Below are 14,712 nucleotides of genomic sequence, written 5' to 3'. Positions count from 1 at the left end.
CTGTAATGTCATTCACTGGGGTCCTTCTGGGTTCCAGTTTCATTATGTACTATATGAGAAGTTTGTATTAGATCTCTCTAAGGCAGTGTTCCCCAAGCTTTTTTCACATCATGGTACATACAGAAAATGGTAGCAGCTGAATATCTCCTGGAGGGAACAGAAGAGGCTTCACAAGGCTAGAACCTAGATGATGTTGCTACCCATAGAGCTATGGGGATCATGTCTCCAGGCACTTGTAAAGCCATCTGTGGCATACACTAACTTGGCCCAAAGTCTGGGGAAGATGTGACCTTGCAACTCAAATTATAGTCTCCGGACTGGTAGTACTGGCACACTTTGGAGCTAGTCAGAAACAAAGAATCTTGGGTCCCAGCCCATACCAACTAAATCAGAATCTATATTTTAACAAGATTACCAGGTGATTCATGCACAAACTGATGTTTAAGAAGGACTGCTCTAAGAAATTTTCATCTCTAAAAATCAATGGACCTAAGAATCTATTTCATAAGAAGTATTTTCTAAAGCATATTTCATAATATTATTAAATTCCACATTTCAGTAAGAGTAAAATTGCAAACTTTTTTTTTTTTACAAATTTGCCCTTAATTTTTGAAAGCAGACAAGTGTTTATTTTTTAATTAGAAAGAAGGGAAATGTATCTACCTGTTTGTATACCTGTCGTAAATACATGATCTCTTCCACAGTTCCCAAGGATATCAGCCTAAGAACTTTGACATCCCTGCATTGCCCAATTCTATATGCTCTGCAAAAAGATTTAAAACAAAAATCAAGTGAAACAACTTTTGGGCAATAAATGGAATGTTATTAAAATTTTAATTAATCTTTAAAGAAACATTTTTGTTTTGATGTTATATCATTTGATAATAATGCAAAAATTTCATATTAAATATTATCTATTGAGGGAAAAGTATTATAGAAAAATGTCAATTTTATTTCTGTAACAAATATCATCTTCCATTGTCCCAAAACTCTTCATAAGTTCATATTTTTCTTTTTATGACACTTCTATACTTATGAATAGTTTGCGCTAAAAAGATTCCAAAACTCTCAAAAATGCAAACTAATTCATAGTGACAGAAAACAGATCAGTGGCTGCTTGAGGATGGAAGGGAACCAGTGGGGAGGGGAGAAGGGAGGGATTACAAAAGGGTACAAATAAAATTTGGGGGGGGGGCGGTAGACTGTCCTGTTCACTATCTTGATTGTGGTGATGGTTTCACAGGTACACACATTTGCCAAATCTTACCACATTATGCATTTAAACATGTACAGTTAGTTTAAAGTCAATTATATCTCAATAAAACTGTTTGAAAGTTGAGAAAAAAAAAAACACCAACACTAGGGAAAGCACAGTTGATCATCTGGGAAGCCTGTTGAAGTGGAGACTTACAATACTCATCCACAGAGATTTTGACTCAGGAGCTCTGGAGCAAAACCCAAGCTCCAGATTGCTGGCTGGTACCCCAGGTATTTTTTTTTTTTTTTTTAATGTCCCTACCTCTCCTCCCTCTATCATTCTGACATGCAGCTTCATTCAGTGTTTTAACAAAATTGTATTACAGTTAGGTAGTATTGTGCTGTCCATTTCTGGGTTTTTACATACAGTCCTGTTGCACAGTCTGTATCCCTTCAGCTCCAATTACCCAATGTCTTACCCTATTTCTATCTCCTGATGGTCTCTATTTACCCCAGGTATTTTAATATTAATCAGAACTAATTAAAATTCTAACCTGACCCACCATACTGGTTAACTGTGGGTCTATCCGCAGCAACTTCTCCCAGGTGGATGCTTTACTGGATACTTGGAATGAAACCAACTGTTCCTAAACATGGACAAGACCACACTCAAACATGCTTGAGACTGTCACAGTTTGGGGGAAATTTATTTTTACCTTGTACTGCCATTCCATATGTTGTTATTTGGTGCTTACAACCTCTCCCTCTGCCTTCTTTCACCCATTCTTCCTTATAGAGAAGGTTTTCCACTAGAGGGCATCTTGGGGTCCTACAAATCTTTATGCATACCCACAGAGGGGGAATGGGGGCCTTGTGACAGGGCTCAGCAAAGGGGAAAGTGACCTGCAATCTTGCTTCCATCCAGCAATCAGGATGCAGATGGGGCCCGTGATCTCTTTCCCTCCCACAGTGCATTTGAGCTCTAAAGAAAATCAGAAATGGATCTGAGTAAACCTCCTTTGGGTGTATGCTCACTAATTGTTTGGGGGATGGGATAGATTCTGTTAGCATGAATATCCTTTCATCTTTACAGACAAAAATTTTATATACATATTATTTTAGACCTATGCTTCATAAATTTCTTGGTCCATAAAGCAGGAATTTTTAAGTGATGGCTCATGTACCACATAGAGACAAGTGTTGCACAATTGTTATACAAAATGTAGGTTATATCCTCATTTCTTTTCTTGGACACTCCTGCTAGAGAGTCAGCAGAAGGAGGGAGAAAAAAACGAATGCTGTTTATTTAGCTTAGTTGTCAAACAACTCTCACTGAATACCATCTGTGCATGGTGCAGTGCACTGAGTTTTGAGGGAGTACTGGGATAAATAACATACTAGTTCTTGATGGCCTAGATGAGAAAGAATAAAGTGATAACAAATGCCTTAAGAAAAAAAAAGTTGGAGATTTGTCTGTGGTTTTTATTTGACCATTTTCTTTGACAGTTGTCAGTGGAAAGGCTACTTAATAGTGTAGGATCTGGGGGTGCAAGGGTATTTCAGTGGTAGAATTCTTGCCTGCCATGCGGGAGATCAGGGATCGATTATCAGTCCATGCACTTCCCCCATAAAAAATAAATAAATTCAACAAATGGTGCGGCAATAACTGGATACTCATATGGAAAAATAATGAAATGTGACCCCGCCATACAGCATACAAAAAAAAAGTGTAGGCTCTGCATGGATTCAGATCCTGACCCTGCAACTTAATTTTGGCTGTGAACTTCAGAAGCCACTTAATTTCTTTGTGCCTCAGCTCCCTCACATGTAAAATGAGTACGATAATAGTGCCTATCACACAAGTATATTGTGAGTATCAAATGAGGTAATTCATAGAAAGCACTGAGAACTGTTGCTGGCTTATTGTAAATACTCAATAAATGTTAGCTGTTATTATTCCTTTGTCCTTATTCTAACTACCACTTAAAAAACTGGGACAAATTTGCTTTGGATAAGGCTTTGTACCCCGTAAAGCACTGTGTATATTCTAACTGGGGTGCTCTTATAACAGTGTATTAGGAGCCAAATTATGTCTATCAAGCAATCATAATGGACAACAAGAGCCTATAAAGGTAAAATTCACATCTGATATGCTTTGAATGCCCATAGTACCTAATGTGGCAACATGCAAACATTAAGTTTAATAAATATTTTGACACATTTCCATAACACTGAAAAATAAATTTCTGATACTGAAAAATTAATAAAATTTCTCCATTAAAAAAAATAAGACAAAATATCTGGGACTAAGTCTTTATTAAGTAGTAAGTCTTTGATTATCCTTTCCAATTTATTCTAAAATTATTTGTCTATTTCGTTTTCTATCTCCTCTTCAGTCAATCTTAATCATTTATATTCTTCTGGAAAAATCCTTTTTATATAGATTTTCAAATGTATTTGTATAAAATTGTACATAAAAATGACAGATATTTTAAATAAATATTAGTGGTTACTTGTCCTTTCTGCTTCCTAAAACTTTTGTGTGTATTTGCCTTTTTACCTTGGATTACATTATCAAGTTTATTTTACTGTCTTTTTCAATGAATTATTTTAATTTTTATTTATTACATTTACATTTGCTTTTATTTCACTAATTTATTTTTTTATCTTTATACAGTTCCCTCTATTTTCTTAAGGGTTATTTTGTTGTTCTTTTTCTGTTGTTGTTGTTCTTTTTCTAGCTTTTTAAATGATATCCTTTTATTTTTTACCTTCAGCCTTTCATATTTTTTTAACAAGTGAATTTAAGAGTCCAAATTAGCATCAAACTTAAAAACTGATCCATTGTTATTTAGGTCTAAGAAATCAGTTTTTCTCTTTTGATTTTGTCTTTAATCCAAGAGCTGTTTAGAAATGTTTTAAAATTTCCACATGGAATTTTTTACTAGCTACATGTTTACTATTATTTTCTAGATTTTTTTTTTGTATTGCAGTCATGAAATCTATCCTATGTGATTTCTATTAAAATGTATGGTTCCTTTTTAACATGCTTTCCAATTGCTTGAAAATTAAAGTAGATAAAGTAGATAACTGCGTTACTCAAATAATTTATATATTTACTTAGATTTCCTAGTTGATCTATGGATTTTTGAGAAGGGTATATTATGTTTCCCACTGAGAGTGTAGATTTGTCCATCTTTCCTCATGGTACAAAAGTTCTGACTTTGCTATGTACTGACTGCTATACCTTCCTTATAGATTGTATTCCTCTTTGCTTTGTTTACTGCCTACTGCTCTGAATTCTATTAATATTTTGCTGGTTATTAATACTGCCATTCTTCCTTAATTTTTGTTACTATCTCCCTGATTAGATATTTTTCTTTCCACCTTCTGTATCTTTTTATATTTTACATATTTCTCATAATATGCCTGAATGTAATTTTTCTTTATTTCTCATAATAAGCACACACCTGAATCTCACTTTTCCTTTTTACCCCAATCTGACAGTAGCTCTCTTTTCTTTTTTTCTAAAGGGAGCTTTAACTCATTCAGATTCACATTTCAACTTATTTCTGGTACCTTATCTTATGTTTTATATTTCCCATGCTTTTTGAGTTCCTTTCATCTACCTCCACACACTCCTTGCTTTCTATATCATTTACTAAAATAATTCCATGCTCTTGGCACTCTTTTTTCTTTTTTTTGTTGTTTGGAAGTTTTATATCTAATTTCCAGTGTTTCTCAAAATGGGGTCTGAGGACCATCACAATCACCTGGGGTGTTTTTTAAAATGCAGACTGGAGGGTCCCACTCTAGACCTACAGACTCAGAGTCCTAGCAGGCAGAGTCTGAGCATTTGCATTTTTAAAATGCTCCTGAGGGCGGTACGACAGTGGCTCAGTAGCAGAGTTCTTGCCTGTCATGCTGTAGACCCAGGTTCAATTCCCGGTGCCTGCCAATGCAGTGATGGGGGGTGGGATAACTCCTGGGATGATCACTATGCCCCGCTCTTTTAGTTGCCGCCCTTAATTATTTTTTAGCATCTGAAAACATTTGGCATGAATTTTGAGAACTGATCAAGATATGCTGATGCTCTGCTGATGAGAGGAAAATCTGAATACTCCTACCCCCAATGTTTTCTTGAAATTATATGGAGTTTCAATTCTTGATAAGTAATTTTTTTGTACCATGTCTTCAAATTTTTGAGAATTCTTCTTTTATAAGTGCATTAAGCCTCTCAATCACCACCATTAACAATCATTTAGACTTACCTGTAAATATCTTTGACTACCACTGCTTTTTACATATCATCTTCTTCATGTATGGATTAGTATTTCATTTGCTGGATTATATCTTTGAACACTGTTTTCAGATCATGAGTAATTAATTTTCTAAGTCCCTGGATGTCACAGATGTTTTATTTTGCTCTTACATATTAATGATATTTCAGCTATTGACTACAACTACAAGTAAAAATAATTTTCCTTCAGATACAGTATTCTGAATTTTGTCATCTTTAACAGCTTCTATTGTCATCTAGAATCCTATAAAGCTGATGAGAAGTTTGATCTATAGAAATGAGTCTGATTCTCAATTTTTGCTGTTGATAACCTGGTTATGTGTGTTAGTTTGGTTTTTATAAATCATTCTCTTTCTATTTCTCTGGACTCTTTTAATCCTTTGCTTTATTTTTGGAATTCAGAGATATCATCAAGAAATGTCTCTATATGTTTTTTTTTCCTCTCACTCATTATTCCTGCTCAGTACTCAGCCAGCCCTCCAAAACTAGCAGATTTTTTCCCCAAATATTTATTTCTGGAATAGACAGTAACGGCTTTCTGGAATTAACCCCACCACCACCACGGTCTTTATGCTCTAACATAGTTCGGTCCTTTTATCTTCCACATCAATTTTATCTTTAGTCCTCTCCATTTTATCATTCAGAACTTTTATTGAGTTATTTTATTTTGGCCATCATGTCCTAATTTCTAAGTATTTTTGTTTTCTATGTACTTTTTTCATGGCACCTTAGTCTTACTTTCCTTCCTTCGAGTCTGTTTTTCATCTTGACCCTTCTCTTTCACACTACTGATTTCATTGAAATGTTTCATAATTCTTAACTGTCCATTCATAATTACAAGTGAGGAATTAGGTGGAGTGTGCAGGAAAGCTGGTATGGGATTCCACACCGGTACAAAGGTGTACACAGGCATTTTTCCCCCTTTTTTTTGTGTCCTGTGGCAATTATGGATTACTTCCAATTTTGCTCTGCTTTATGATCTGGTTCCAAGGCCTGTTTTAAGAAACATTTCTACAGGTAGATTCCTCACCTATTTAAAAAATTTATGAAATTACTCTTTAATCAATGAGGACATATTATGGCTAACCTCTTTGTACATATGGGGTATGGGAGAGGAATTTGTTTTGGAGTCAGCACTTTAATTCACAGAAGGATGCACTCTGATCTATTTCTATGTGCTATAGTTTCTGACTCAATGCATGAAATTTCTGTCCTCTCCTGTGACTCTGGATCATATTTTTTCTTCTCTGCTAGTTTATTAATCATATAGGCCCTATTTGCTTTCTACCTTCCAGAAATTTCTTAAAACTTCTGGTCTACCAGTTGTGATCTTTCCTATTTTCCTGAAGATTTTCTTTGTAAATCAATTCCATTGTATTAACGAGATTTTGAGATGGATGAGAAATATATGTCTATTATTAGCCTGCCATTTGGATTCAAAAATTCAGGATTATCTTAAATAGAAGTTTTTCACACAGTTTCTCTTATCTTCTAATCATAGTCATATTACATAACCTAAAATATTCGGGAGTACTTTTACATTAGAAGTACTTGTAGGTCACTTCAAATGATGTCAGTATTATACCTGTCAATGGCTTGAAGATCATTGGCTGGATTCCAAGTAGGATCAAATAAAACAACAACATTGGCACCAACAAAATTGAGGCCTAGTCCACCAGCCCTGGAGGAAAAAGAAAAAGGGTACATTAAAATTGTAAAAATTAATTGTCATAACTTAATCGTGCCAGGTTTCTCTACAGCCCAAACAATAGGATAGTGCATTAACATCATAACATAAGGCGATTAAAACAAAATAAGCCACAAATGGAATATCTTAGCAATAGTCTCTACTACTACTTTAGAAAAGCCCTAAAAAATTTCATCATTAGAGTCCATGTAAGTAGGTTGTGCTGGTTTTTACAGATTTTTAGAGCCTCAAAAACTACTTCTGTAAATTTTCTAACATGATTTTTCAAAACTGTTAGTTTATTCCAGCTAAAAAGAAAAATATACATATTTTAAAATACAATCCAGGAATAAATGCAGTTCTCTGTATTTCTCCCACTAATTAAAGCTAAAGGCTCCGAAAGGTGGAGGGAAGAAGAAAGAGTGGCTAGGGATCTCAGGACCTAAGGAAAGACAGAGCAGTGAGTGCTCTGGCTTTCTTTCTGTCTAACATATTCCAGACTGGGTTCTGAAGAAGCCAACAAAAAATCCCCAAGAAATGTCTGCTTTCCTAGTTAAAGAACCAGGAAAGAAGCACCCTACCAAAAAAGAAAAATGTTAGACAATAACCAATCTAATATTGCCAAATACTACAGAAAAATCTGTGGCCCCACTCTCACTCTAGTCAGCAAAGGCTGAATGGGGAACTAAACAGAATTCCACGCTTGCCTGACTGTAATGAGGGACCCATCAGCCCTGCCAGGATGGTGTTAGAGAAGGCTGAGTGAGGAGCTAGGAGGACTTGCATCTCTGTCTAGCAGTAACAGGGCCACCCTTGGTAACATCAGTGGCGATCATGTAAAGAGCAGTAATGAAGCACCTCCTTCGCAGGGAATCAATGGAGGTCAGACAGGGAACCTGGATTTCCACCCCCATCTAGCTGGCACAGTGTAAGAGGAGGCCTACAAAAACAGAAGATTTAAATAACATAGTCTCATAACATAATACTCAAAATATCCAGGCTACAATTTAAAACCACTTTTCATACCTATAACAAGGAAAATCTCAACTTGAATGAAAAAAAGACAATTAATAGATGACAAGACCAACATGAGTCAGATTTTGAATTACCTGACAAGGATTTTAATGCAGTCACCATAAAAATGCTTTAATAAGTGATTATGAACATGCTTGAAAGAAATTTTTAAAAAAATAGAAAATCTCAGCAGAGAAAGAGTATACAAAGAGAACCAAATGGAAATTTTAGAGCTGAAAGGTATAATAACTGAAATTTAAAACTTGCTGGATAAGGGATATGAGCAGCCTCTAGAAGCTGGAAAAAGCAAGGAAATGGATTCTCCTCTAGAGCGTCCAGCCCTGCCAACATCTTGATTGTATTTAGCTCAGTAATATCTATGTTGGACTTCTGATTTCCAGTAATGTAAAATAATAAATGTGTTGTTTTAAGCCAAAAAATCCCCACAAAACGTGCTGGATGAATACTCAATAGTAGAGTGGAAATGATACAGAATAGAATCAACAAATGTGAGTACAGATCAGTATCATTGACACAATCTGAACAAAAGAGAGAAAATAGACTGGAAAAAAAATAGAGCATTAGGGACCTGAGAAAGAAGAACAAAAGGGTTTACATATGCATCATTGGAGTCACAGAAGGAGAAAAGCGAAAGTGGACTGAAAAAATATTTAAAAATAAATGGCTGAAAACTTCCCAAGTTTGGCAAAAGACACAAATCCACAGATTCAAGAAGCTGACAATCCCAAACAGGATAAACGCACAGAAATTCATGCCAGGACACAACATAATTATACTTCTGAAAATTAAAACAATGAAAAAAATCTTGTAAATAGCCAGAGAGAAATGACATATTACTTATAGGGGAACATCAATTTGAATTACAGTGGATTTCACTTCAGAAACCATGAACAGGGTGGGCCACTGTGGCTCAGCAGGCAGAGTTCTCGTGGGTCGTGCCAGAGACCCGGGTTCGAGTCCCAGTGTTTGCCCATGCAAAAAAAAAAAGAAACCATGAACACCAAAATGAAGCAATGCAACATTTTTCAAGTACCAAAAGAATATAATTGTCAACTCAGAATTCTATATTCAGTGAAAATATCCTTCAGGATTGACGGGGAAATCATGACATTCTCAGATTAAGGAAAACAATGAAAATTTGTCTCCAGGAGACTATACTAAAAGAATAGCCAAACGATGTTCTTGAAATGGAAAGGAAATGAAAACAGAAAGAATCCTGAAATACTAGGAAGGAAGAAGAAAAGAAAGTATAAAAATGTGGGTAAGTACAATAGATGTTCTCCTGTTGAGGTTTCTAAAATCAAACATTATATGATTGTCTGAAATTGTTTTCAAAACTATGTAGAGGAAAACTGAAGATAATTATACTATAAATGGAGGAGGGTAAAGAGACTTACAGGGTGGCAAGGTTTTTACACTTTACTTGGCAAAATGGTGGAACCAGTTGACTGTGATAAGTTATACATGTGTAATGACAGCAACCACTAAAAATCTACAGGAAGAGATACACTACAAAATACTACAGATAAATCAAAACAAAATTCTAGTAACCCATAGGAAGGCAAGAAAAAGGAAATGAAGAAATAAAGACCGGAGACAACAAACAGAAAAACAAAAATGTGAGGAACCCAGAATAAATTAAGAGATATATAAGTGAATCACAGCATATGATCCTTATTTAGATCGTCATTCAAATAAATTAAAAAGAAAAAATAATGAGAAAAATAGAGGAAATTTGAACACTGTATATTTAATATTGAGAAATTACTCATATTTATAGATGAGATCATTGTATTATGGTTTTATTATGAAAAAGATGTGTTTATCTTATACAGATACACATGAAAACATTCATGGATGAAATAAAAAGAAATACTCAATTGAGAAAGTGCTATTAGGTATAATGAAAATGCTATTCTTTCAAAATTCTTAGAATTTGCAAGTAAACATATAAACTATTATGAAATACTGGGAATTTCTAGTTGTATTTGTTAGAATGGGCATCATCAAACTTCTGGTTTTATTCGCCAAACATAATTTCAGCTAATGTTTATAGGGATTTTTACATGAAATTCCAATATTAACCCAACAGCTTGCAAATTTTAAAGATGTAATTCATAAAATTACAGTGTTTCTTTCTCATTAGTCATAAGGATCATAAATGCTCAAATACAGATACACTTTAACCCCAGCACCAAAATAAGAACTAAATCTGTCCATACTGAACAGTATATTTAAAATGGGGCTTCTTACTGTCATCTTGCTCTTTAACTGACCACTGATATTTTCAGAAGAAAATCAATCTTGGTGGTTTGAAGTCTAAAAGATACACATAAAATATTCGTCATTATTTTCATTGGCAAATAATAATAAAAATAAGTTAAAGTCTGAGATTAAGTTCTGAAATCTTTCTTTAAGTTGATAAAAATAAAAGGGAAGTAACAAATAAGCAGATGTTATACCAGAATGGATTCATGTTCCTAATTGATTCAGCAAAGAAGGCTGAATATTTTCAAACCACAATATTTTACTGTGAACAAAAATTCTCCCCTGAAACTTTAGGAACATGGGTAAAGAGGTAAGATGATCAAGATATAAATAAGATTCAATTTAAGGGAAAAGAGGCATGACATTTCAAAATAGTAACTTATGATTTTTATTGGCAATGTAGTAGGAAAATGAAAAAGCTAAGAGAGAGAGATAAGGTTTCCATGAACAGAAACTTTAATAATAGACACCTAAATTCTAGTAAGACTTACTGATACAGATAAAGTCATTATCTTTGGAAGGTCTGGACCATTAAATGTGAAAAGGGGAATGAGGCAAGGGATTGGTAATAATAACAAGTATTTCTTAAGTATCCATTTCTAAAAAGTGCTAAAGTGTTATAAGACACTTGCTTTTAAAATTATCCATATATAAATGCTAACAAATGGAAATATTTAAAATTTGATCCTGAAATCTAGGTAGTCCGCTACAATTACATAGTTGACTTTTGCCTGAGATCTAGATTTTAGAAATGAATTTACAAACACTGAAAAACAAACAAAAAATACATTTAAATTAAAATACATGAATACAAATAGCTTTATACCAATAAATATGATTTTGGAAGTGCATGTGGAAGGAGAACTGCTAGAAATAAATGCTTATGGAACAATTTTAATATACCTCTAAAGGATCCTTTTCTCATTTAATCAACTCATCCTGTATTTTAGCCTGCTTTAAAAACTTCATCCTCTGGTATATATATAACCTGGCATCAAAATGTATTCAGGCGTTATGCATCATTCCATATTTCCCTATACCAAATAACTATGCTAAAAACATTCTGATGGATTCTAAGTTCACCAAATGGAATAGAATCATATTTACAGAAAGAATGACCCAAAAGTCCACCCCCATCATTGAACAGAAGAAATGAGCTAAAAATTATGAGGGTATTATTATTATAATGGCAGCGCCATTAGTGCGTTCTTACTTTAAGGCAGGTACTATAAATCACAATTAGCATTTTTATTGCTAGAACAGTCTTCTGACTCTATTGCTCTTTGCTTATGATGTCATGGCATTCTATATTAGATTTCAATCCCTCAAAACTGTCACACAAAATATACTTTTTTGAAAAAAACCTTTTAAATAAGAATCTAGAGCATTTTAATAATTTGAATCTTTCTCATCATTCAAAATCTAGTAAGTTCAATCTTAAAAACAACAAAAACCACAGTCACTCTTTAACCTCTTCCCCTATTTCTCTTTCCCTCAGGGTTCACAGTAAAAGAAATGTTCTCATCTTTCTGGGGAAGTTAAGATATGGATTTCTGGAATAAAGTTAAGAGAAATATAAAATGACTTTTCTCAAAACCCTTACAAATTTTGTAATTCATGATTCTAGACTATTTAGAAGTACCCGTATCATCTGGAAAAAACTGACTTTGGGAATTCGGTTCCCTGAGTCCTTAACGTAATCCTTAGAACTGAATAACTATGAAAGCATAATGGCCCAAGGTACACTGTTTACTTAGAAAACTGTTTCTAGTAGAACAGTGTGAGATGCCGAGACCCAAGTCGAAGAAAGAAGTTATGCCTAGTACTCGTGTTACAGATTATTTTTTTTTCAACTATATGAAAGCCAAAAGTTTTGTCTTCCTTAATTTGATCTGTGGTGAAGGTATACAGTGAACAAAAAACAACCAATGATACATATATTTGACTTTTTTTTATTAATATGAAATTACTTATTGGTTTTGTTAGATTCATTTTTCTATTAGCCAAAACATATGTGAACACTAATACCTTTTGGAATAGAGTTATTTCTAAAGTAAAGTCTTCTTTTTGATAAAACTGAATTGATATAATATTTGTTTAGTCAGTTAAAGGTATCAGTTTCCTGAATAGCTAATAAGATCTTACATCACAGCAATTGCTATCTTCACATGTTTTGAATGCTCTGGGCTATATACCCTATATTTTATAATTAGTTTCTGAGAATAATGATTACATTGCATATATTTTAAAAGTAAAGCAAAGCAACAATCCAAGAATAAAATGATTTCTTTCTTTTCTTCAATAGTTTTTCTAATCTCAACAATCTTTTAAAGACTTTTCACAGAGTCTTTATCTTACCAATTTTCCCTTTTCAGATACCTGGACTGTATCACACAAATGAAGCCACACTTACATTATGCTTTACACTGAACATTATTCTCTTATTAAATACATATATCTAAAAGAAGTATACCTTAGGGCGCACGGGTAGTTCAGGGTTACAATACCCGTCTTCCATGTGGGAGACCCAGGTTGGATTTCCGGACCATGCACCCCCCCAAAAAATTTTTTTTTTTTTTTTTATTAATTAAAAAAAGAATTAACAAAACAATTAGAAATCATTCCAATCTACATGTACAATCAGTAATTCTTAATAACATCACATAGTTGCATATTCATCATTTCTTAGTACATTTGCATCGATTTAGAAAAAGAAATAAAAAGACAACAGAATAAGAATTAAAACAATAATAGAAAGAAAAAAAACAAAAAAAACAAAAACAAAAAACCTATACCTCACATGCAGCTTCATTCAGTGTTTTAACATAATTGCATTACAATTGGGTAGTATTGTGCTGTCCATTTCTGAGTTTTTATATCCAGTCCCGTTGTACAGTCTGTATCCCTTCAGCTCCAATTATCCCTTCTCTTTTTTTTTTTTTTTTAAGTAACGGAAAAAAAGAAATTAACCCAACATTTAGAGATCATACCATTCTACACATGCAATCATTAATTCTTAACATCATCACATAGATGCATGATCATCATTTCTTAGTACATTTGCATTGGTTTAGAAGAACTAGCAACATAACCGAAAAAGATATAGAATGTTAATATAGAGAAAAAAATAAAAGTAATAATAGTAAAATCAAAACAAAACAAAACAAAACAAAACAAAAACCTATAGCTCAGATGCAGCTTCATTCAGTGTTTTAACATGATTACTTTACAATTAGGTATTATTGTGCTGTCCATTTTTGAGTTTTTGTATCTAGTCCTGTTGCACAGTCTGTATCCCTTCAGCTTCAATTACCCATTGTCTTACCCTGTTTCTAACTCCTGCTGAACTCTGTTACCAATGACATATTTCAAGTTTATTCTCGAATGTCCGTTCACATCAGTGGGACCATACAGTATTTGTCCTTTAGTTTTTGGCTGGATTCACTCAGCATAATATTCTCTAGGTCCATCCATGTTATTACATGGTTCATAAGTTTATCTTGTCTTAAAGCTGCATAATATTCCATCGTATGTATATACCACAGTTTGTTTAGCCACTCTTCTGTTGATGGAGATTTTGGCTGTTTCCATCTCTTTGCAATTGTAAATAATGCTGCTATAAACATTGGTGTGCAAATGTCCGTTTGTGTCTTTGCCCTTAAGTCCTTTGAGTAGATACCTAGCAATGGTATTGCTGGGTCGTATGGCAATTCTATATTCAGCTTTTTGAGGAACCGCCAAACTGCCTTCCACAGTGGTTGCACCCTTTGACATTCCCACCAACAGTGGATAAGTGTGCCTCTTTCTCCGCATCCTCTCCAGCACTTGTCATTTTCTGTTTTGTTGATAATGGCCATTCTGGTGGGTGTGAGATGATATCTCATTGTGGTTTTGATTTGCATTTCTCTAATGGCCAGGGACATTGAGCATCTCTTCATGTGCCTCTTGGCCATCCGTATTTCCTCTTCTGAGAGGTGTCTGTTCAAGTCTTTTTCCCATTTTGTAATTGGGTTGGCTGTCTTTTTGTTGTTGAGATGAACAATCTCTTTATAAATTCTGGATACTAGACCTTTATCTGATATATCATTTCCAAATATTGTCTCCCATTGTGAAGGCTGTCTTTCTACTTTCTTGATGAAGTTCTTTGATGCACAAAAGTGTTTAATTTTGAGGAGTTCCCATTTATTTATTTCCTTCTTCAGTGCTCTTGCTTTAGGTTTAAGGT

General features: G+C 33.9%; 1 protein-coding gene across 7 annotated transcripts in view; it reads right to left on the bottom strand.

Moving 5' to 3' along the window:
• The window catches only part of ERCC6L2 (ERCC excision repair 6 like 2), a 170,803-nt gene that overhangs the window by 75,853 nt on the left and 80,238 nt on the right, over positions 1–14,712 (bottom strand). For all 7 annotated transcript variants that reach the window (XM_077148717.1, XM_077148711.1, XM_077148716.1 and 4 more), the window contains 2 exons: positions 7,083–7,178; positions 664–763 (listed from right to left, as the gene is read on the bottom strand). In XM_077148717.1, coding sequence (XP_077004832.1) covers positions 664–763; positions 7,083–7,178 — 196 coding nt within the window. The remainder of the gene's footprint in view (positions 1–663; positions 764–7,082; positions 7,179–14,712) is intronic.

This window comes from Tamandua tetradactyla, chromosome 2, assembly GCF_023851605.1.
Source record: "Tamandua tetradactyla isolate mTamTet1 chromosome 2, mTamTet1.pri, whole genome shotgun sequence".
Classification (NCBI taxonomy): Eukaryota; Metazoa; Chordata; class Mammalia; order Pilosa; family Myrmecophagidae; genus Tamandua; species Tamandua tetradactyla.
The sequence above is the reverse complement of the archived record's forward strand: the minus strand, read 5'-3'. Positions and strand labels throughout refer to the sequence as shown.